This window comes from Osmerus mordax, chromosome 26 (assembly GCF_038355195.1).
Source record: "Osmerus mordax isolate fOsmMor3 chromosome 26, fOsmMor3.pri, whole genome shotgun sequence".
Lineage (NCBI taxonomy): Eukaryota > Metazoa > Chordata > Actinopteri > Osmeriformes > Osmeridae > Osmerus > Osmerus mordax.
This window is the reverse complement of record NC_090075.1, coordinates 5109773-5132555: the sequence shown is the minus strand read 5'-3', so window position 1 is coordinate 5132555 and position 22783 is coordinate 5109773. Positions and strand designations below refer to the sequence as shown.

At 49.7% G+C, this 22783-nt stretch overlaps 2 protein-coding genes across 4 annotated transcripts; one reads left to right on the top strand and one right to left on the bottom strand.

Annotated features, from left to right (window-relative positions):
* The first annotated feature begins 1081 nt into the window (after positions 1 to 1081).
* Positions 1082 to 13868, top strand: LOC136936091 (sex comb on midleg-like protein 2). 3 transcript variants are annotated; one of them, XM_067229829.1, is made up of 15 exons: positions 1082 to 1140; positions 2213 to 2333; positions 2455 to 2523; positions 2865 to 2935; positions 3164 to 3398; positions 4148 to 4236; positions 4326 to 4569; positions 9750 to 10030; positions 10155 to 10248; positions 10381 to 10584; positions 11171 to 11332; positions 11435 to 11560; positions 11660 to 11881; positions 12043 to 12206; positions 13560 to 13868. In XM_067229829.1, the coding sequence occupies exons 2-15, from the start codon at positions 2312 to 2314 to the stop codon at positions 13683 to 13685; spliced, it is 2109 nt and encodes a 702-aa protein (XP_067085930.1). In that variant the 5' UTR covers positions 1082 to 1140; positions 2213 to 2311; the 3' UTR covers positions 13686 to 13868. The 3 variants fall into 3 exon arrangements, with proteins under 3 accessions (XP_067085930.1, XP_067085931.1, XP_067085929.1); XM_067229830.1 differs by having other exon boundaries at positions 1096 to 1163; positions 11663 to 11881; XM_067229828.1 differs by having other exon boundaries at positions 1096 to 1163.
* A 3908-nt stretch (positions 13869 to 17776) lies between these two features.
* zmp:0000001174 (retinoic acid-induced protein 2) lies at positions 17777 to 19474 on the bottom strand. The gene has a single exon (XM_067230147.1). The coding sequence runs from the start codon at positions 19472 to 19474 to the stop codon at positions 17777 to 17779; it is 1698 nt and encodes a 565-aa protein (XP_067086248.1).
* Positions 19475 to 22783: the final 3309 nt, after the last annotated feature.

The following is a 22783-nucleotide window of genomic DNA, read 5'->3' as shown; positions in this document are numbered from 1 at the left end:
CACCATCAAGGATAGGTATTTGCATGGCAGCAGCAACAGTAACCAGACTCCTTTGGTCGACAACCCACTAGGCAAGAACGCCAACAGCTTTTGAGTGGCATGACTGTGGCCAATCAAACTGGAACAAGGTTCCAACGCCTTCTTTCGTAAAACCAATGAAAGCCTACTAAGATCATTTAATCTGCATAATTTTGTATTTATGTATTGATTTTTGTTATTACTGTAACCCGTTTTTCTTGTCTATATCCGTTTTTCTTACACAATCGTGCAAAATAAAATAAATGCATTCGTAATTATGCAATAGAAAGAAAACTAATATGAAACAGGATAGGCTACTGTGTAAAAAAATGCATTTAATTTATCAGGCTCCGTTTTCGTTGTTGATAAACAAATTACATCACATTGTCCCATATTATAAGGTTCACCGTAATTTCATTGCAGGGTAAACTTAAAGAAAGTTAAGGATTTTGTCTGGTTTCAGTTAAAGACACATTTAAGTTAAGTTAATTATGGCGTTAATACCCAATTATGGACCTGTATGCTCGCATGGTCTTTGAAGTTGATTCCTAATGCCATCTACTGGACATTACATATTAAGTGTATTTTGATGTAAATAATTTCTAATTAGGAAAATAAGGAAACTGAATTCCTTCAGTGTTCTTTTTCCCAGATGTCCATCAACGTTCTTCATGTTTGACGTATGAAAGGAATCAGTAGCCTAAGTAATGTATTCATACCATCATCCCAATTTTGCAGCACTACACATGACCTTGATCATAAAGTCGGTTTATCGGCCAAACGCAACGAATTCAAATGTATGTTCTTATTATGCTAAGATTGCAATTAATTCCATCAATAATATAGTTCACCATCACCAGAATAATTATTTGAGGATATAAGTAATGTCCACACACGCACAGGCCTCTTGGCACAGCCAACTTGAGTCTTCACATAACTTTGTTATGCATCTAGCTACACATTTTTCATAGCATGTGACTGAATCTGTACAGCAATGCTAGCTGCTTCCAAAAAGTGGGTTCAGTAGCGATCATGCGCATTGGCTCATGAACGAAAAATATGGCAGCTGACGAATAGAGAAAACTGTTGGGACCTGACTCAATTCGATAGAAAACGGCAACAGTAAGTCGATTCTTCTCCAGCACGTGGGTATTTTATACGAACACTACTCAAAACTATACAAAAGATACAAGCGGTGTGAAATTAATGTTTCATTGGAAAGGTCGGTTGAGAACAGTTTTGCTCTCACTTCAATGTTAGCCGTGAGGGACAGCTAGCGAGCTATTTGTTATCTACATGACATTCGTTAAACTGGTCAATGCCACCCCGCGGTGAGTGTAGTGGGTGCGTAGCCGTGGTGTCACGGGCATTGCTTGTGTAGCCGTTATTATTCTGACGGGTCTACATTATGTAACGGAGTATTCAAATTTTCTTCGAAAACATGGACAGCTCTCCAAAGTTGTGTAACACAAAGACCTATGATATTGTTTACAAAAATCCGTTGCCTTTTGCTAACGTTATGTTTCGACCATGTGATGCGTTGTTGGGAAAATGAAAACAAAACGAATATACCTAGCTAGCTAAAGAAGGCTGACCTAAGCCAGTCTTTGGCTGAGCAATAGAATTAACCAAATATCAAAAGTCAGTAAGTTTACGAGTGCTTATAGCTACTATCCTCTCCCCTATCGCTAGCCTACTACGTTGTTACATGTTGGGTTAATGTATTTAAGGCATAGCTACATTCTGACAATGAAATAGCTTTTTTAGATAGCTAGCAGTCATTATTTAGTGTATTTCGGTTTCATGTTAATAGGTGGTTAGCTGTAGCTGCTTTAGCGTAGCTTATTAATGTTATACAACCAGTGCTGTCTGTTGGCCACACAAAACGAGTTTTAGAATATGTAGGCAAATGTGTAATCCTCCAAAGTGACAAATCACGATTTACATTATATTCAGCCAGTAATCATACTTGCACTCAGCTTCATACAGAAAACATCAATTGTCTCTTATGGGGATAAAAACTGAAGACAACTTAACACCAAGGCATTCAAACCCTGAACGTAGTATCATAGTTGTCCAGCTATGGCAATGAACTGATGCCTAGCTACAGCACTAACAAAACGCAATTCATTGTTCCATTAATGCTAACAGTTTCTCTCTCTTTCTTTTTCTCTCTTTCTCTCTCTTTCCTCAGATCAGAACAAAAAGGGGGTTGCTGGTGGGGGGGGGGTGAACAACGTGCACTTGTCTACCCCGACAATTTGTTGTGCCACAGCTGCCAACAATAGTTAACATGGGCAGGACTTCACTAAAAGGTAAAGCATAACAGGTATTGTTTTCTCTCTTCCTTTGTACGTTTGTAAAATAACATTCAACATAACATTCAAATAACATTCAAATAGTCAACTGTGTGGATCTCTGTGTGAATATTTTCAGACACGAAAGATAGCAAAAAAGAGAAGCCTGGAAAGAGTATGGCTGCTCCTGCACCTGTATGCTCTAAAGGTAATTGATTGTGCCAGAATGTACCTTTTAAGGAAACAAAATAATGAAACACTTTGTTCCGCATGTATCTAAAAGGGTCATGCCCCGGGTGAAATCTTGCTGTTCCAAATGGATTTCTAATGTTCTTGTTTTGTCAGAGACTAATGAGGATGAACAGTACATGCTTTTCTTTACTTAGAGAGCCCTCTAGTGGTTTAAACCTGACAGTATAAACTATTCCCTTATGTGGTACTGCAGTAACTTGATTTATTTTATTCCGTATCTATGTTGTAAATGAGATTAAAGGAGGGTTAAATGTAGGTCTACTAAGTCCTCACTCGCACCATATTGTATTTCCTTAGAGACGTTTAGTTGGGAGGAGTACTTGAAGGAAACGTCATCCATTCCAGCCCCTCCAAGCTTGTTCAGACAGGTATGTTACGTGTTATGTGATTACGTGTTCGTCTTCTAGACGTCCTGTTGAATAATATTGTCAGACGTCTGTTACTGCCCGCAAAGTTGCTTCCACCATTTACAAAACTGCACGTCGAGCTGTATAAAAGCCCCGGCTGACGTTACAGAACAGCGCATCTGTAGTCAGTCTCGCGGTTGTACAACGCGGAGGGAGTCACTCTGCTCTTCGTGTGCTTGTCGTTGAAAGTCCAGGGTCCCGCCCACCAACGACTTCAAGGTCGGCATGAAGCTGGAAGCTCACGACCCGCGGAACTCCACCTCGGTGTGCATCGCCACGGTGATGGGCATCACCGGCGTGCGCCTGCGTCTCCGCCTGGACGGCAGCGACAACACCAACGACTTCTGGAGGCTGGTGGACTCCTCGGACATCCAGCCCATCGGCACCTGTGAGAAGAAAGGAGACATGCTGCAGCCCCCGCTGGGTGGGTCGGCCTGGTCCGGGAGCTGGGGATGGAGGGACGTGGGGGTGGAGGGACGTGGGGGTGGAGGGACGTGGGGGTGGAGGGACGTGGGGGTGGAGGGACGTGGGGGTGGAGGGACGTGGGGGTGGAGGGGCGTGGGGGTGGGGGTGGAGGGACGTGGGGGTGGAGGGACGTGGGGGTGGAGGGGCGTGGGGATGGGGGTGGAGGGGCATGGGGGTGGAGGGGCGTGGGGGTGGGGGTGGAGGGACGTGGGGGTGGAGGGGCGTGGGGGTGGAGGGGCATGGGGTGGAGGGGCGTGGGGGTGGGGGTGGAGGGGCGTGGGGGTGGAGGGGCGTGGGGGTGGAGGGGAGTGGGGGTGGAGGGGCGTGGGGGTGGAGGGGCGTGGGGGTGGGGGTGGAGGGGCGTGGGGGTGGAGGGGCGTGGGGGTGGAGGGGCGTGGGGGTGGAGGGGCGTGGGGGTGGAGGGGCGTGGGGGTGGAGGGGCATGGGGGTGGAGGGGCGTGGGGGTGGGGGTGGAGGGACGTGGGGGTGGAGGGGCATGGGGTGGAGGGGCGTGGGGGTGGGGGTGGAGGGGCGTGGGGGTGGAGGGGAGTGGGGGTGGAGGGGCGTGGGGGTGGAAGGGGGTGGAGGGGCATGTGGGTGGGTGTGGAGGGGCGTTGGGGTGAGAGAGAGGCAGGGTAGACTCACAAATGGCTCCCTTGAAAATAAATTCTGCTTGTCTCTTCTCAATTGCTGTCTGTCATCGTTTAGGATTCAGAATGAACGCTTCCTCGTGGCCCATGTTCCTCCTGAGAACCCTAAATGGAGCAGAGATGGCCCCGGCGACCGCGTTCAAAAAAGTATGTAAAACTTTATTGCCACCGATCGCTCAGGACAGGATATTCCGAGTTGAGGGCACAGTTGTTTATTATTTGTTTGTGTTGTTCAGGAACCTCTAAGGCCTCCCCAGAACAGCTTCAAGCCAGGAATGAAGCTGGAGGCTGTAGACAAGAAGAACCCGTACCTCATCTGCCCTGCCACCATAGGAGAGCTGAAGGGAGATGAGGTCTTTGTTATGTTTGACGGGTGGAGGGGCGCGTTTGATTACTGGTGCAAATATGACTCAAGGGACATCTTTCCTGTGGGCTGGTGCTCCATCACCAAACACTCCCTGCAGCCTCCAGGCAACAGTGGTGAGTGTTATCCAACAGGGGGCAACAGAGAGCTATTTCAGATGTTTTTTTTTACAGAAATGAGACAGTTAAACTTTTACTGTTGAAATCTTAAAAGCATTTCCCTTAATAATACTTAAGTAAAAAAAAGAAATTAGAAAAACGCAATTTGGTCTCAGTTTGAGTTACATTTTACTCAAAATGTTTTAGTGACATAGTAATGTGATTCATACACATTTTTTACCAGACTTGGAAACCGAGCCTTTTATCCACATTCATTAATATTCAACACATTTCTACTTTCTTCCTTCTTTCATATCCTTCAATGAAATAATTATAATATAATAAGTATAATGCATTTAAGACCTTTTTTTCCTCAATTTTCTAATTAAGGAAAATATTTCATAAGATTACCGCCTCTGGATATAATTTTGCTGTAGACAGACAAGCTGGAAAGCCTAAAAATAGAATGGTTATTTCTTCTAATTTCAGCTGGCATTATAATCTTTTTTCTTTCTTTCTTTTTTTTTCTCTGCTCGAGGCGGTTCAATTTGTGTTGGGATCTCAGACTGTAATCCCATCTTTACGGCCTCCTCGTTGTGAAACGTTTATTTCCCTTTTTACATCATCCTGCCCACATTTAACATGGAAGAGTTTTGAATGTGGTTGAAGGAAACTCCCACCATATGTGATAGTTTTTCCAAACATAAAAAGGGGTGTGACTCCACTCCCATCTCCTCCTTTTAGGACCGATGTATTCCATTTACGATTGTTACATTTTGACCTATGTATTCTATTCACGATTATCATATTTTGACCTATGTATTCCATCTCACTCTGAGACTAACTCACATGGATTATCATAATATGATACAATTGTATTACTATTATTGTTATTATACAAAAAAAATGGGTTGTCATAGGACAGACATAGAACACCACTGTGTAGTTCTTCCCGCTCTTTCTTTGTTGTGAAGGCAACAGTAATCCATAGAGATTTCAGTCAGATTGAATTCGGATTCTTTTGACTCCAGATTCATAAAGAAACTCTATGCATTTCCTGATATCGGTGAACTAAACATCAACATGACAGCGTCAAATATATATATTTCTTCTTCTTCCAAATAGCCTATTAATTGACTCTCAACTCTGAAATCTTTCCATCCCTCAGGCCCTCTCAGTTGTGTGGATGAGAGAGGCCTGTTGACGTGCTAGTCCTGACAGGGTAATGGTACAGATGGATGGGGTAGAGGGTAGCTGTCCTGCTGGTTCTTCTCCTGAAGCACCAGTGTGGTCATCATCATGTCTAGTGCGATCGTAACTGGAACAAACTGCTTGTTTTTACGGCTTGACTTATGCTGTGAATTTAACACGCCCCCTGTAAGCAAGTGGTGTGTGACCCTCACTGCAGTTGGAGCTTAGCTAGGATGTAGCTTGACCGGTGCACATTTGATCACATTGTTCAGACCATGAACGTTTCGGAAATACCGTCACACGTTTACATGTTTTGAAAACTGAAATAATTTACGATGTGCAGGATTTTTAATAAATGTCGTTATTGACGCTGGCAGTGTGCAGCCTAAGGCCTCTTTTTCGAGGCGGAGTGTTATTGTGGCGTGTCTACATCTGGGAGGACACTGATTATTCATGCTGGTTGTGGCTGACCTCCTCCTGACCCCGAGCAGGACTCCCACGTCGAGCGCTGTGCCGTGGAGGGGAGCCCCTCTGCCGCGTCCCCCCCCCCCCCCAGTGTAAGCCCCTAGCAGGGGGAGGGGACACAGAGAGGGGGAGGCAGATTGATGACCACGACGCACCACCTGTTTACATGGGAAAAATTCGTGTTTACACGAGCGGAACTCCCAGCCCAGGCTACTATAGGAGCCTGGGGAGGGAGCTGGGGATGAGGGCGGATGCTACGAAAGAGAAAAAACACCATAACTCTCCGTTGAAATATATAGCTTAGGGCTTGTTGATATTTCCGAGCGAGCGGGTCCCCGTTTTATTGCCGTGTGTGCGAGTCAGGCCCCAAGGGAAGCTTAGGTTACCATACGGCGTCCTTAGTAGGGTTGTCTGTGGTAGAATGCTCCTGAATAGAGGGGGTAAGCCTCCTGCAGCTCATCTATAGGTTCTCCTCGGCTGGTCTAACCTGCTCCATGTAGGAGCCCCCCCCCGCCCCGCCCTCTCTTCCCAACGTAACCCTCCAAAGCCTGGGAGGGGCTTGGTGAGACGAGCAGTCCCTGTTTGGTGGGTGTGTGCCCCTCCTCCCTCCTCTCCACTCCAGCTCCCTCTAATGGGGCTCAGCCCGCGCCGGCCCCCTCTGTCAGCGTGAGCTTTTGTTATGGGCTTCGTCTCCAACTCGGGGAGAAGGAAGAATTTCTCAGCTCGCGTACGCGGGTGAAGGTTTCTAGTCGAAGGAAGATCCTTGCGAGGAAGCAGATTTTCTGTCAGGGATTTTTTCTTTTTCTTTTTTGAGGACTCAGGACAGGTTTTACGTGGGCATCTAGGAGAATTTAACCCCTTTTTTGGTGTGTTCCCCCCCCCCCCCCTCCCCTCTTCCTTCCCGGCACGGTGAGTTCCTCCGCTTTTGTTCTGTTTCTGTTTTTGGCTCTCAGTTCTCCTCGTGTGGCGGGCAACCCAAACACGTCTACACAGCCTCGCATTAGGAAAGGGGTTTAACATCCTCTGCTATTGTCTGAAAGGCTCAGTCCTTCCTCTCACTCGCTTTGGTAATATTGCGTGTTGCCCCCCAAAACATTTTTACTGTTGAGTTTGTAGTTTTCTCAGACATTGGTGTACATCTAACTATAAAGTCAGGAATCTATGTCTGTGTTTGTGGCTCTCTTATCTAATGAATGAAACAGACCCGGTTGGTGTCATAAGAGTTTGCTGGACTGACTGGCAGTGGTAGTCTCTATTACGACTGTTGGTTCTGGCTGTTAGTGGCCCAAGAAGCAGCCGGCAGATGTGTGTGGGAGGAGGAGTTCAGGATCAGGGGAGCTGTGGGGTACGGGGTGCCAGGGAGGGTGGACCAGACAGGTAGACAGACAGGTAAGCAGGAATGTGGACCAGACAGACAGAGCGACAGACAGAGCGACAGACAGAGCGACAGACAGAGCCACAGACAGAGCGACAGACAGAGAGACAGACAGAGCGACAGACAGAGCGACAGGGAGAGAGACAGGGAGAGCGACAGGGAGAGCGACAGGGAGAGCGACAGGGAGAGCGACAGGGAGAGAGACAGGGAGAGAGACAGGGAGAGAGACAGGGAGAGCGACAGGGAGAGAGAGACAGACACAGGTAGACAGACACAGGTAGACAGACACAGGTAGACAGACAGACAGGTAGACAGACACAGGTAGACAGACAGGTAGACAGACACAGGTAGACAGACACAGGTAGACAGACACAGGTAGACAGACACAGGTAGACAGACAGGTAGACAGACACAGGTAGACAGGGAGGAGGGTGGACCAGACAGGTAGATAGACAGGTAAGCAGGAAGGGTGGACCAGACAGGTAGGCATTCACACAGCTTCCTGAGACCATTGAGTCCGTATTACAGTGCCATGCTCCGGCTTCTGCATGTGTTGCTTCTGGCCAGATGGCATCGTTCCATGGCTGACTTTTCAGATATCCCCCCCCCTTGTAACAGAGTAACCAGCAGCGTGGGCCTATCAGCTTGCTCCTTGTACTTGACAGTAAGCAGGCAGACTTGAGGTCTCAAACCTGGTGCTGGCTTATTAGCCACAAGTACAGACTTGTTAGCTGGTTGTAGTTTCCCTATTATTCCCCTCCCAGCCCCCCTCCCTCTGTAGTGAAGCAGTATTGACAGAGCCCTCAGTCTGCCCGCGACCCCTTCCCTTCCTCCCAGGGGTCATTGGGTCATTGGGAAATGAAACCCCATATGCACCCTAATTTGCCGAGGGGGCGTGTGTGAGGGGGGGGACGGGGGACTGAATGGAAATGGATACAAACGGCTGTGGTCTCTTTAATGTGGTTTCCTGAGGCTCTATTCCCCAGCTCTGAAACCCCGGGAGTGTAATAAGGAGCGGTGTGGAGGAAGCACTGGGAGATGTTCATTGGATTAAACCCTCAGCCCCCCCCCCCTCTCTCTCCCCCTTTCTCCCTCTCTTGGGCACTCTGACTCCCTCCCTCTCTTTCTTTCTCCCTCTTTCTTCCGCTCTCCTTTTCTCCCTTTCTCCCCCCCTTGAGCACTCTTCCTCCCCCCTGTCTCCTGGGTGCTCTCTCAGACTCTGTCTGGCTCTCTCCTGGGCTCTTCATCAGGAGTGGGTTGTGTTTCAGGGGGGCTTGGTGTCAGAGGGCAGCCCCGGGGGGGGAGCCCCAGCTCTCTGTCAGGCCAGACCGCTGGAGTTCTGGACTCCCTCATCCTCTGCAGTCCTCAGGATCCTCCAGTCTGTCGAGGCCGGCGCCGATGTCCCCTCCTGTCCGTCAGTCCCTCTCCCGTCCGTCTCAGTCTGTCTGCCGGTCCCCTGTCTATCTGTCCCCCTCCTGTTGATCCTCTGGTCTGTCTGTCTGTTTGTCCACCTCCTGTTTGTCCCCCCACAAGTCATGGCAGCTGAGTGGCCAGGCCTAATCCCTCTGAAGGCCCCCTCCGTGTTGAGCCTTTGTCCCCAGGCTCGGGGCTGTGCGTGTGTGGCAGGGAGATGGCTATCTGCTCCTCGTTACTGGGGCAGGAGGATCCCCACACAAAGAAGGGTATTTTTCTATGAAGGAGTGTCAGAACAAACCCTCTATGAAAGGCGCCATTTTGTGCCTCCCTTGCTTGGTGACACAGTTTGGAGATGAAACTTTTTTTTTTTTTTCAATAGTTATTAAAAGTTTTACTGTTACTGTAAAATAACCCCTTTCGAACCCTAACCCATCGTAAAAGTTCCGTAATTCATTTGAATTTGACCATGTTTAAAACCCTTCGTTTCGGAAGGGAGTTTCCTCTCAGCTTAAGGCATGGCTGGTGTCTTTGTTGTGGGGCTCCAACATGGCCGTCCTTGTGCGGCCTCCTCATTGTCGCCTGCACACCACGCATTGCTCCAGCCAGGCCCAATTAGCGCACGCTCACAGGGGTGGTCCTCGGAGGGCCTCGGTAGATGAGGATATGAGTGAATGGACCTCCACCTCCCCCCTCTCCACCCCACCACCTTACCCCTCCGCGCTAACGACACCCCTCCTGTCCTTGCTTCCAGTCACCCTGCCAAAGAACCTGCACATCCTCACGGCGTCGCCCTCCAAGCCCAGCAGGCGCTCCATGCAGTCCCCCTACCGGCTGCCCAACCCCCTGCCCCCCCTGCCCGTCAGGAAAGGCGTGCGGGGGCGCAGGCCCAAGAGCGAGACCATCGCCCTGCTGAAGGCGGTGGCCGAGGCGGCGGCGGCGGCCCAGAATGGCCTGCGGCCCCAGGACGGGGGCCCTGACCTGCAGCTGGCCCCCCGGCCCCACAAAAAGAGAGGCCCCAAGCCTGGAAGCAAGGTTGGAGCCCCCCCCCCGCACCATGACGGCCCTGACTGAAACTGGGTACTGTGGGTGGGTGTTAGTCCCAACACTGACTGGTATTTGTGTGTGTGTTTCTGTGTGTGTGTGTGTGTGTGTCCAGAGGAAGCCCCGTATGGCCCAGGTCCCTACCCAGCTGACCAGCCTCCAGGTGCCCCATGACAACTCTGTGCACCTCAGCTCAGTGGTCTCTACAGGTAAGCCCCCTCCTCTCCCCCCACTGACTAACCCCCCATCCCTACCACACACACTTTCGTGACTTGAAACGGTAAACACTTTTAAACGTTTTTCCTTTGTGTGTGTGTGTTGCTCTGGGTGTGTGTGCGCAGTGTGCGTGTACGTCAACAAACACGGGAGCTGCGGGCCGCACCTGGACAGGAAGCAGATGCAGCGTCTGCCCGACCACTTTGGGCCAGGCCCAGTGAACGAGGTCCTGCAACAGGCTGTGCAGACCTGTCTCGACTGTGCCTACCAGCCCAAGGTGCTGCTGGGAGCCCTGCAGACACACGCCGGAGGGGGAGAGGTGGTCCGAGGTACCGGCCACCACACCGTATCACAACATAACTATCCCTCACCACAACATGCCTCACCTCACCACAACATGCCTGGCCTCACCACAACATACCTCGCCTCACCACAACATACCTCACGATAACATACCTCACCTCACCACAACATACCACAACATGCCTCACCACTCCACAACATACCTCACCACAACATACCTCACCATAACATACCTCACCTCACCAAAACATACCTTGCCTCACCACATCATACCTCACCATAACATACCTCACCACAACATACCTCACCATAACATACCTCGCCTCACCACAACATACCTCGCCTCACCACAACATACCTCACCATAACATACCTCACCTCACCAAAACATACCTTGCCTCACCACATCATACCTCACCATAACATACCTCACCACAACATACCTCACCATAACATACCTCGCCTCACCACAACATACCTCGCCTCACCACAACATACCTCGCCTCACCACAACATACCTCACCTCACCTCACCACAACATACCTCACCTCACCACAACATACTGTCCCTCACCACAACCTACCTCACATGTGTGGTGCCCCCCCACCCCAGTGAGGATGGACGGCGGCGTGCGCCTGGTGAAGCTGCCCACGGCCTCCAGCGCCTCCTTCGTGCTGCGCTTCCTGGAGACCATCTGCCTCCACCTGCAGTGTGACAACCTGTTCAGCAGCCAGCCCTTCAGCCAGTACACCCCCTATGACAGGACCAAGTCAGGTAGGTGTAGGTGTGTGTGTGTATTGTGTGTGCGTCTGCCTGTTCCATACAGCAGTCTTTCCATTCCACATGCTGACCCAGGGGCCGTGTGTTGTGTCACAGTGAAAGAGGAGGCGTTTGAGACCCCAGCTCTGAGCCGAGGGGGGAAGCGGCCCTCCAGGGACTCGCCCCCCTACGCTGCCCCCCTGTCCCCCAAGCAGCAGCGCACGGAAGCCCACCCCTCAGAAGGTACCACACACAGCAGTCTCCAGCACACCTCCATAACCCCGCCCTCACCCTGACTCCCAGTGTAACCCTACTGCTCCCCTCCCTCCCCCGACCCCCCAGCAGAGACTCTGCCCCACGAGGAGAACGGCCTGCTGAAGGAGCAGCGCTTCATGGACTCGGCGTCCAACTCCATGACCCCGCGGCCTCAGGCGCTGCGCGGCTCCTCCGAGTACCCCTCCCAGGCCGGCAGCCCCTACTACCCCGGCCACGGCACGCCCCTGCGCCGCCTCGGCTCCAACCCGGCAGACCTCGCCAGCGCGCACGCACACCGCCGCGTGGAAGGTAGGCTCGCCACCAGGACCTCTCCCTCCCACTGCTGATGTCACGGACTCTGATTAGGGATAGATTATCCCCTGTTGGCGGATAGGCGTGAAGGTTTATTCAATTCATTTTAGCATAATAGTATAATATGCTAATGTTTTTCTTGGTGTGTGTGTGTGTAGCTGCAAGTTCCACCACGGGCCCAGAGGCCCCGGCTGCAGACAGGGACACCCCCAGGGGCCCCTGTAGGGGCCCTGCCTCCTGGTCCATCGAGGAGGTGATGCAGTTTGTGAGGGAGGCCGACCCCTCGGCGCTGGCCCCTCACGCTGAGCTCTTCAGAAAACACGTGAGCGAGCCTCAGACCCAGACACCAGCTTTAAACCACCACTCGCCCTCACCCAACCACTGACAGGCTCTCTCTCCCTCTTTCACTCTGTCTTGCTCTCTACATCTCTCTGTCTTTCCCTTTGTCTTTCTCTCTACGTCTTTCCGTATACCTAATCTTTCACTCTCTCTTTTGCTCTCTTTTAAATTTGACCTCTTACTCTTTCCCTTTCTGTCTTTTTCTTTCTGTTTTTTTCTTTCTGTCTCTTTACATCTTTCTGTATGCCTTTCTCCCTCTCTGTCTACCCATCTTCTCTCCCCCCCCTCTCTCTCTCTCTCTCTCTCTTTACCCATCTTCTCACTCTCCCCCCCTCTCTCTCTCTCTCTTTACCCATCTTCTCACTCCCCCCCCCCCCCCCTCTCTCTCTCTCTCTCTCTCTCTCTCTCTCTCTCTCTTTACCCATCTTCTCTCTCTCCCCCCCTCCTCTCTCTCTCTCTCTCTCTACCCATCTTCTCTCTCCCCCCCCCTCTCTCTCTCTCTTTACCCATCTTCTCTCTCCCCCCCTCTCTCTCTCTCTCTCTCTTTACCCATCTTCTCACTCCCCTCTCTCTCTCTCTCTCTCTCTCTCTACCCATCTTCTCTCTCTCTTTACCCATCTTCTCTCCCCCCCCCCTCTCTCTTTACCCATCTTCTCTCTCCCCCTCTCTCTCTCTCTCTCTTTACCCATCTTCTCACTCTCCCCCCCCCCCCCCCTCTCTCTCTCTCTCTCTCTCTCTTTACCCATCTTCTCACTCTCCCCCCCTCTCTCTCTTCCCCCCCCTCTATCTCTCTCTCTTTACCCATCTTCTCACTCTCCCCCCCTCTCTCTCTCTCTCTTTACCCATCTTCTCACTCTCCCCCCCCCCCCTCTCTCTCTCTCTCTCTCTCTCTCTCTCTTTACCCATCTTCTCTCTCTCCCCCCTCCTCTCTCTCTCTCTCTCTCTCTACCCATCTTCTCTCTCCCCCCCTCTCTCTCTCTTTACCCATCTTCTCTCTCCCCCCCCCTCTCTCTCTCTTTACCCATCTTCTCACTCCCCTCTCTCTCTCTCTCTCTACCCATCTTCTCTCTCTCTTTACCCATCTTCTCTCTCCCCCCCCTCTCTCTTTACCCATCTTCTCTCTCCCCCTCTCTCTCTCTCTCTCTCTCTCTCTCTCTTTACCCATCTTCTCACTCTCCCCCCCCTCTCTCTCTTCCCCCCCCCTCTCTCTCTCTCTTTACCCATCTTCTCACTCTCCCCCCCCCCCTCTCTCTCTCTCTTTACCCATCTTCTCACTCTCCTCCCCCTCTCTCTCTCTCTCTCTTTACCCATCTTCTCACTCTCCCCCTCTCTGCAGGAGATCGATGGTAAAGCCCTGATGCTGCTGCGGAGCGACATGGTCATGAAGTACATGGGCCTCAAACTGGGGCCCGCCCTCAAGCTGTGCCACCACATAGAGAGACTGAAGCAGGGCAAGCCTTAGCAGGGCCGCCCCGCCCCCCCCCCCCCCCCACCCCTCAACCCCTACCTGGAGACCACCCCCCTCCCCCCATGCAGCCTGGGAGCAGGCCAGTTAGAGGGTCCCTGCTCCCCCAATGCACACTGAAGGAAACACAAGACAGACAGACCCTGGCATCTGCCTAGTAACACCTCTATGGGTGTTACAGCCACACCGTTGCGGGCCCGGGCCGGAGGGGCGGGCGGGCGGGGGCGGGGGAAGACGCTCGCCGGGCGTCGCCGACACATTACCTCATCTTCTCTCATCGTTGAACAGAGAGCCGTGGAGGTCCACAGGACCGCAGCGGCTGGAATCCCAAAGGAAGATCATCTCTGTCGTGTTTACAGGACACAGCACAAGCTCACATGAGGAGGGTTGCTTTTTTTTAACTGAGAGGGAAAAATAAACACATAGTTTCGATCCTGGTTCTGGGATCTCCAAAGATGGAGAATGTAGTATTTTTTTTATTTTTATCAAACTTTTGTTAAGATGACCATCGTTGAAAAATTCCTGTTTCGTAACGAGGGTTCTGGGATTTCAGGATTTCTTCCCCCCGAAGAGCCTGTCCGTTTACCGCGCTTTAAAGCTTTCGCCGTTGCTTTCCCAAGTCTGTCGGACAACCTGCCAGTCTGAGGGTGACCCAAGACCGTGTCCATTCCATTTCTGTCACAGTTCTAGTGACCAGAACACGTGGTGAAACCCATCACTGTTTCCAGAGTATTGACACGCTCTAACTCTTAGGACGCTCTTTTCTTTTAATATGCTCTACGACTTTACTTTTAACACGTTATACGACCCTCATAAGTGTTTGTTTGTGGCTTCTTTCTGCTCGTGTCGTCTTCTGTGTATCGCTAGCATGCTAGATGGGAGTGGAATGCCGTGCTCTCGTGTCATTAATGTTGTACCGCCCCCTACAGGCTCCAAACTCCACCTCAACGCTATTTATTTCAGAGGACGGCGCATTGTTGACGTGTAATTGGGTCTTTTTCAAGAGCTTTTTTTTACGTTGGCTTGGTGTTGTGCTGTCTGCATACCAGTGTCAGAAACACTCAAGTGTGTGGATCCAGTTTGGATTTCATGAACTTTTTTTTGTTGTCACTCAGACCGTTTCAATCACTGTTATTATGGAGAGCAGCTCTGGTGTATAGTTTTATGGGTTTAACCATGAATATCAGCAACAAGAATGTACATTTTTGTAGAAAACAAAATATTTTAATGAGATCCTATATGAGGTTGGGGGAGGTGGGGGGTTATTGCAGACAATGTATTTCATACTGCCTTTTAATACTTCTCACAGTGCTTTTAGTTGAATGAAACTCTATATTACAATAGACATCGCCTTGCTTTTTTGAGATTTCTCAGGTTCAAGTGGTCTTTGTTAGTACAAACTTTTGTAGCGTACAATTTTTGATGTTATTTACTAAACTTTACTTTATTCTTTTCTTGGTGACTTTACCTGTTGTGCCATAAATGCAACACCAGATCGTTAGTGCTGATAAATACTCTTCTGCATCTTTTAAGTACTTGAAAAAAGAAAAAAAGTGTTCATCAAGTCACACACGAAGACCGTTTTTAAAGGACGTATTGTGTTAATAATGTTGTGTTTTTCTACTTTATAAAGTGACCAGAATGAGCAGCCTGTGTGCATTCCTGTGTTTCTGGGGTTCTCCCAGGCTAAGAGCTAATGAGGATTTCACGGGTTAGGAGTTTAACCTCACTGGGGATTAACACACATAATCTGAAGTAGAGCCGGTAATACACAAAACTGCTCAATGCGTTTATTTATGTAATCATTCACCTGCATTGTTTACAAAACATCTCACCATCAGATGGTTCACAGTAGAAAAATTCTCATTCAGTACACGGATACCCAATACATACTAAATGAGGATGTGTGTGCAGAATGAATGGCTTTAAAAAAAGATACAAAATAAATGGATACTTTAATCAATAAATGACTTTCATCTGCGTCCATTTGTGACATGCACGAGGCCTCTTGCATTTGCAACACAAATAAAAGCCCTTTAATGATTTTTAGAACATTAGTTCCTATTCTGACTAGATGTTTATAAATAGGAAAACAATGCCTTTCACCAGCAACTGTAACAAAAAAAGATGTAAAATCATGAGGGTGTGAATTCACTTTAGGCATTTTCGTTGAAGCTGAATATGAACAAAGCCATTGTTTTCATACTGTCCAGTTTAGCTGAGATTCCCATTCTTCCAGAGGCAGGACAGTGAATCTGTCATTACTCAAAGGCCTGGAGGCATTTCATCTCAACACCCTGTAAATGAATAAGAACAACACACAAAAGGAACACAAACACTGAACATTGGTGCCAACTGGGTTTTTTGACATCTTTCATCAAGATGCTAGTTGTGGTTCCATTATCCTAGAGAAGAACAAGATGATCTTGACTGACAGATTGAAATGTCTTTCCCCAGGGTAATGCCAACTCCTGCCAACATCTGCTCACATCATTATAAATTAAATGTCAGTAGAATAATAAATATCAATGAAGCACAACATTTCTGATCAGACGTCAATCTTCTGGATTAGAAACGCACTAAATCGAGGAAGTACAACTACCTCCCATTGTTACATCACAGTGCACTTCATGGTGAATGTTCTGATGCAGTAACCGGCGCCAGCAGGATTTGGTCTCCTTCACTGAACAGTTTCTAAAGCGGACATTTGGTTGAGTTCCAGGTTTTATGCTTTGATTGACATCTTCCTGCCATGGCGAGACAAAAAGGCCACTCGTTTATATTGGCCTCTCCAGAGCTCCACGGAAGCTCCTCCATCACAGGATGCAGAACCACAGAAGGCAGGCCCGAGTACGGGCCAAAGCTCACAAACTTTGCCGGCACAGGCACCTTGTAACTTCACACGCAACGGAACCTTTAGGACAAAGTGCATCCGATAGGATCAATACTCCCACGCCGCTACACTCACTGACACACTTCTAAGCACAAGCATGGATAGAAGAACTACATGATATGTGCAAAGAAAACATTAAAGGTGACACGCTAAGATTAAGGTTTGTACACAGTGCACACATTAATAGAGATGGGAAGATAAATGTTCTTTCTGAGGAACTGTAGATACAGTTTATATGACCCAGCTTCATAGGAGTACACATCTATGAATATCAAACTGTATATTGTTACACTCCAATCAAACTACATTCAATCAAAAATGTTGGATTATTTAGCTTTGCCCTAAAATTGGATGCTACATGTTTAACAACATGGCTGTACTGTAAATAAAAAAAGAGATCATTTAAACACATAAACAGTAACTTCCTGGAACCGTTTACATCTGATTTGTTACTCTTTTGACAACGATTTGATCATTTCAACATGAAGACTGTAAAAAAAGTCTAAGAGTTAGAACCCTTTTTTTTCCACCCATGAAACAAAATGATGAAAACTGTGCTTTGTTGCCTCTGACAGCCGTTTCCGACATTCATTAAAGTTAATGAAAGTGGAGGCTGAACCCAGCCAAGTCATTATCAGCCTGCCATGCTAACCCCCTCCTCATCAAAGAAGATGCTTCGCTTCACTGGGCTATTGATGAATATAGCCATTTTCAAGGATGGGACAGGTTTAAACAGCCACAGACAGCCTCTGACATTATATACAGCTCCACTCTAATAATGTAACCTGAAGACCTCAGAGAATCCGGTTTCATGGCCTATAGTCTGCTCACATAGGTATTAAAACAAGTGAAAACCAACCATAAACCCAGAAGATTGAAACCACTGGTAGTCCAGAGTTCATGGTCAGAGAGCAGTGTTCCACCAGTGTCATATGGACAGCTCATTCCCGTTCGATCCCCAGAAAGAGTTAATCTCATAAAATAAAATTCGCAAAAAGGTACAGGTGTTCATAAATATACCGCCGCTACCTTTTTAAACAATGCTCCTGCATCATGCTGTACCTTAAATCTTCCATGCCTTCCATTAGAAACTATTTCAGACTGCACGTGGTTTCTATTGTGGTGTTTGGTGCTGGCTGGGAGGACGCAAGAGGTTAACCACCCCCCACCCCCCCTCACTCCCTCTCGATCACTCTCACTTCCTGGGGAGGAACGCAGCGAGGCGCTGCTTCTTGATGGGAAGAATGTGAATCTCCTGCGAGCTGACCTTCTTCAGTTTGATGGCTCGGTTTTTAGGGACCTTCTTCAGGGGGTCGTTGGGGTCTCGCTGCTCCCCCTGGCCCCGGGATGGGGCTCCGTAGAGCTGCTGGAGGGTCGCCCCCTGGGGGCCGTCTCGCTTGATGGAGAAGTTCTTGGTGGACACCCCCGAGAGGCTCTTGATTTTCCCGCAGAGGATGGCGGGGATGGCGTCCTTCACCGACACGATGACCTTGGCGGTCTGCGAGGTGCTGACTATCTCGAGGTTACCCGCCCCGCTGAGAGAGGCCTCCCGGCCCAGGGAGCTGCCCCCGCCACTGCTGTCCACGACCCACTTGTGCTGCCGGCTGAACTCCAGAGAGGCCAGGCCGCTCAGAAGCTTGGAGTCCAGCCTCTGGGTGCACTCCAGGGGCCGTAGCACACCCAGAGATAGGGCCCCTGGGTGGGCCTTCTGACCAGACAGGCACGGCCGATCTCTCTCCCCCTTCAGGGAACCACCGGAGCCGCAGGACTGGATGCAGGTCCTCCGTACGCCAGCCACGGATAGGTCGAGCACGTTCTCCTGCGGAGAGGGCATTTCCTGCTTGGGCTCTATGGGACAGGATTTGATTGACAGGTCCAACACTTCTCCCTCGGCCAACAGGAGAGCGGACGAGGAGGCATGTCGCAGCTGACCGGACGACAGGAAGCTCCCGGGCGACGGAGGGGGAGAGGTAGAGTACGTCTGGGTGCTTTTACTCACAGTGCAAGCTGCTTTCGGCAGGTTCCCCTTGGAGTCCTCGCTCTGAGGGACGGGGATGGGGATGGGCAGAGGAATGGGCAGAGGCACAGGGAGGGGGATGACCACGGGATAGGGGACCAGGAGGGTGGCTGGAGGGACCAGCGGTGCCAGGGGAGAGCTGTAGGGATGTGGGAGAGGAGGGGGTGAGAGAAAGGCAGAGGCAAAAGGGTCCGACTGGACTGATCCTGGTGACTGACAGGTAGTGGAGTTCCCCGCCGTGGGGAAGAGGTCCTGAAGAATGGCGGCGAAGGCCGGGTTCTGGAGGAGAGAGAGCAGGCCTGAGTCCAGGGCCTGCCCGGGCTTCTGCTCCAGCGCTGGGGGGGGAGGCGCAAACGTCAGAGAGGCGTTCTGACACAGGATGTTGTTCTGCAGGGGGATGGCTTGGCAGGGGCCTCCCTGGGGGATCACGGAGGGACCCAGGTGCTGGAAGAGCTGCTGTTCCAGGACCAGGGGCAGAGACATCGGCCCTTGGTTGGTCATGAAGTAGGGCGCTGCCCCCATCTGGCCAACCTGAGGCGCAGCAGACCCAGCCATCTGGAGGTGGATGGGCAGCATCACAGGGCTCTCCCCCAGGCAAAGAGGCTGCAGGACAGCCGTAGCCACCTTCAGAGCCACGGCCCCCGGGGCCTCCGAGGCTGGGTTCAGCGCCGGGGGGCCCGAAGCGTCGACCAAGGGGGCGAGCCCCGCCTTCGTCAGGCCCTGTCCACTGATGTCCCAGGGGTCCGCAGGGATGGCCGCGTTGACGTCGTTCTCCAACTTGCCGATCACGTTCCCTCCTCCCGCTTCACGGTCACACGCGTCGGTCTGGGAGCTGGACACGGGCGGGGAAACTTCGTCCTTAAAGGTATCCTCCATCTTCTGGTCTGTAGTCTGAAGAAAGCGTTCCTCACAAGCTAGTGTCGGGTTTCGTGGTTATCCCATTGGTGTATGCAGTCCTGGGGGGGTGGTGGGGGGGGGGGGAGAAAAAACACCATTAGCGACATACAATAAAAACCGGGGTCTCTTGGTTTCCGTCTTTAAAGCGTCAGCAAATGGGGCAGACTTGAGGTTATCGCTTTCTTCAAACCCAGATTTAATCCACCAACACATGGAGGGGTTCTGCTGAGCAGTCAAATCGCTCCATTACCCTGCCTGGTTCCCCCTGATTACAGACACTCTGGAGGGAGGCTACCACCACCCCCCTTCCCCCTCCCACCCTCCCAGCCCCAATTGCCCCCCACGCCCCTCCTCTCCTGTGGTTTAAGACTTGCGGTGAAGAGGTTAAGCCTGGGGTAATACGCCATATGTAGCTGGATGGAGGGAAGCTTCCCATTTCAGGGTCCAAGAAGCCCCTGGCAGAAATGTACTAAATGTATGCTCCTGGGCTCCCATGGAGCGGTTTCTTCTTAAATGTGCATCAGTAAAAACTAAAGGCACCAAACTATGATTGCTTGGTTCACTATTATTTGTTCTCATGATTTCCCCAAAATTGTAATATAGTAAAAACTAGATTTGACCAAGGATCTATTAAAGAGTTTGTCACCTAATGTTCAATATGATCATTTACACACTGTACATCAAAGAGTAAAACATGATGCAGTCAACTAAGACTCAATGCATTAATGTGTTTATTTGGCAAACAAACACACATACTTTGAATGCTACCAGGACCATAAATCTAACTTTATTGGTTTAAGATGTATTAAATAGCCTGCCAAAACGCTGAAATAAATACTAATTGCGAAAAAATGTATAAATCACAGAGCAGAACTGGAAATACAACAAGGTGGCCACAATGTCTGGAGATGATTCAGTCTAGTAAATATTACTTTACAGGAAAGACTCATCATAAAAAAAGCATAACTACATTTGCAAGACAGGGCCAACCATAACAACAAACACAGATCTAGACATACTGTACTCAAAGCTTTTAGACCACCTGTGGTTTGAGAAAGAGTGGATGTGTCTCATCTAATCCATCCAGATTTTGGATTATATCTCCATCCCTAAACAGCTCGAATGCAGAACTCCTCTCTCATCACGGCCTACTCTGTGGTCCTGACTCGATCCTTTCCTCAGTGTGGCAGCTGACATCACACCCTGACATCACACTCGGAGCTGCCAGTCCTCATCCATCTCCCATGATGCTTCATGGGATGGGGGGAGGGGAGGTGTGTGTGTGTGGGGGGGGGGGGTCAATAGGTATTGTAGGCTTCTAAGGCATCAGCAAAGCTCAATTATAGATGGATCAACACGCAGAGGAGCATGTGTGTCCTTTAAACCATTCGAAACTCAAAGCTAAAAAGCAAAACGAAAAACGCTAACATTCTGCTTCTCGTGATCGTACATTAAAACAATGACTAGAAGCGCTTCAATATCCCAACAGAATGCCAACCAGCTGGCCACACCACAAAGGAAGGGCCCTATTTCAAATGTCTTTGACCAAATTGCCTCCATGTGGTGTTGGGTTGCCCCAGTGAGCGATTCAGAGGAGCTTTCTCCCCCTAGGGCAGCTTCTATATTGTTCTGCTGCACGGCCGAGACACAGCAACAGCATGGTAACAGCCTTCTGATGGATCACATGAAGGTCCTGGGATAGCCGCCTGGCTGATCACTTGGTCGCCATTGGACACAAGGGACAGGTCTAGGGAGTGTGCGCTTTGGGAATAAAAACATGCTTAAACACACCCTGCAAGAATCCAATAAAAGCTTATGTGTATTTATAGCTCGTGGCCTCTGTGCTGAAACCCCGGTCTTTTCCTGGCCCAGCCAGGCAGAAACACGTTATTTATAGACTGTAAAAAAGATGGGTGTCTGTTCACTGTGAATGATGTCCAGTGAGATCATGAAATTGTGGTAGAGTGGATACGATATGAACCACACATTTGGCTTCGCCCTCTGTTTGGTGGATAAGTCAACAAGGATGTCACACCAGTCATCCGTATCATGCTGTTGCCATGGGGACCTGTCCACATGGACGCACTCCACTCGGAAGCATGTTTATCAATCAATAACTATTACTTTAAATGAGCAAATGTTCCCCTATGACATGTCAGGTGAACAAGCTGTAAGCAGCATGGCCTTTCATATTCTCCCCTCTCTTTAACCATAATTGAATATATATATATATATATATATATATATATATATATATATATATATATATATATATATATATATATATATATATATATATATATATATAATAATCACGCCACGTAGAGCAAACATTTCTAACCGAAGGGGGCGCCTGCATCCAGGTCCTGTGTGCAGCTACAGCCCATCGGAGAAGGCTGAGCGGGGTGTGAATCTGCCCTCAGGTCAGGTGGTCTGGAGGTCTTGCAGGAGACACGTCCAGCTACCTGGCCTCGGCGTCTATGCTGCCCTGCACGCATCGTAGCTCTCCGCTGAAGCTGCGGGCAGGAATGTGAGTTCAGCACTTCACAGGTGGTGACAAGAACGAGAAACAGCACCGTGGGAAGAGTAGAAGGTGTGCCCATTCTCCTCCCTCCGTGTGTGTTTGTCGATTTAATCGAGGTTGAACTCAACTGCTTAACGTATGGTCTTTCAGTACGTCTCTCTGAGTTGAACTCAGAGTGATGTCAAAGTGGAGGCAGAATGGGTTAAACCTAGCTCATCTAAAACACACACACATACCAGTTTCCATTCAGAATACATTATCACTACGGTCACTCCTCGCTCCATGTGACTTGAATACTAATCAAGGATGACCTCCGGTCCTGTTTACCTTGAAGGGACTCAGTCAGCCATGCAGGCCTTCCCAAGGTCCTCTGGTGCCATTATCTGACTTCCATCACTGCCCATGTCAGCAGAGGCTTGGAGGTCAGGGACAGTTATAAATATCACCAAAGCAACAGTGCTTTAATTAAATATGAGGTAATGTAAGACGGCACGCGGTGGAAACCAGAGCGCTTATTGATGATCATCCATTATCTTTACAGCAAAGTAGGACGAGCTCTAAACACTTACTGTTTTGACAAGAGGGGCCATGGTGTCTGTTCAGTGCTGCTTAAAGCCATAAAACACAGTCCCTCAGTAAAACATCGTGGTGCAGATTGGGTCAGCGCTTATATGCATTATGGGTAGACTGGGCAAACGGAGAAGGATAGCAGCTTGGGTGGAAATCTCTCCCGCCTCGACTGTAATGATTTCCACATTTACGTC

Excerpts from the sequence above, each read along its gene's own strand:
- zmp:0000001174 (XM_067230147.1), bottom strand. The coding sequence starts at position 19,474 with ATGGAGGATACCTTTAAGGACGAAGTTTCCCCGCCCGTGTCCAGCTCC.
- LOC136936091 (XM_067229829.1), top strand. The coding sequence starts at position 2,312 with ATGGGCAGGACTTCACTAAAAG. Across the intron at positions 4,570-9,749 it reads GCAGCCTCCAGGCAACAGTG|TCACCCTGCCAAAGAACCTG; the intron begins GTGAGTGTTATC and ends CCTTGCTTCCAG. Across the intron at positions 11,561-11,659 it reads GGAAGCCCACCCCTCAGAAG|CAGAGACTCTGCCCCACGAG; the intron begins GTACCACACACA and ends CCGACCCCCCAG.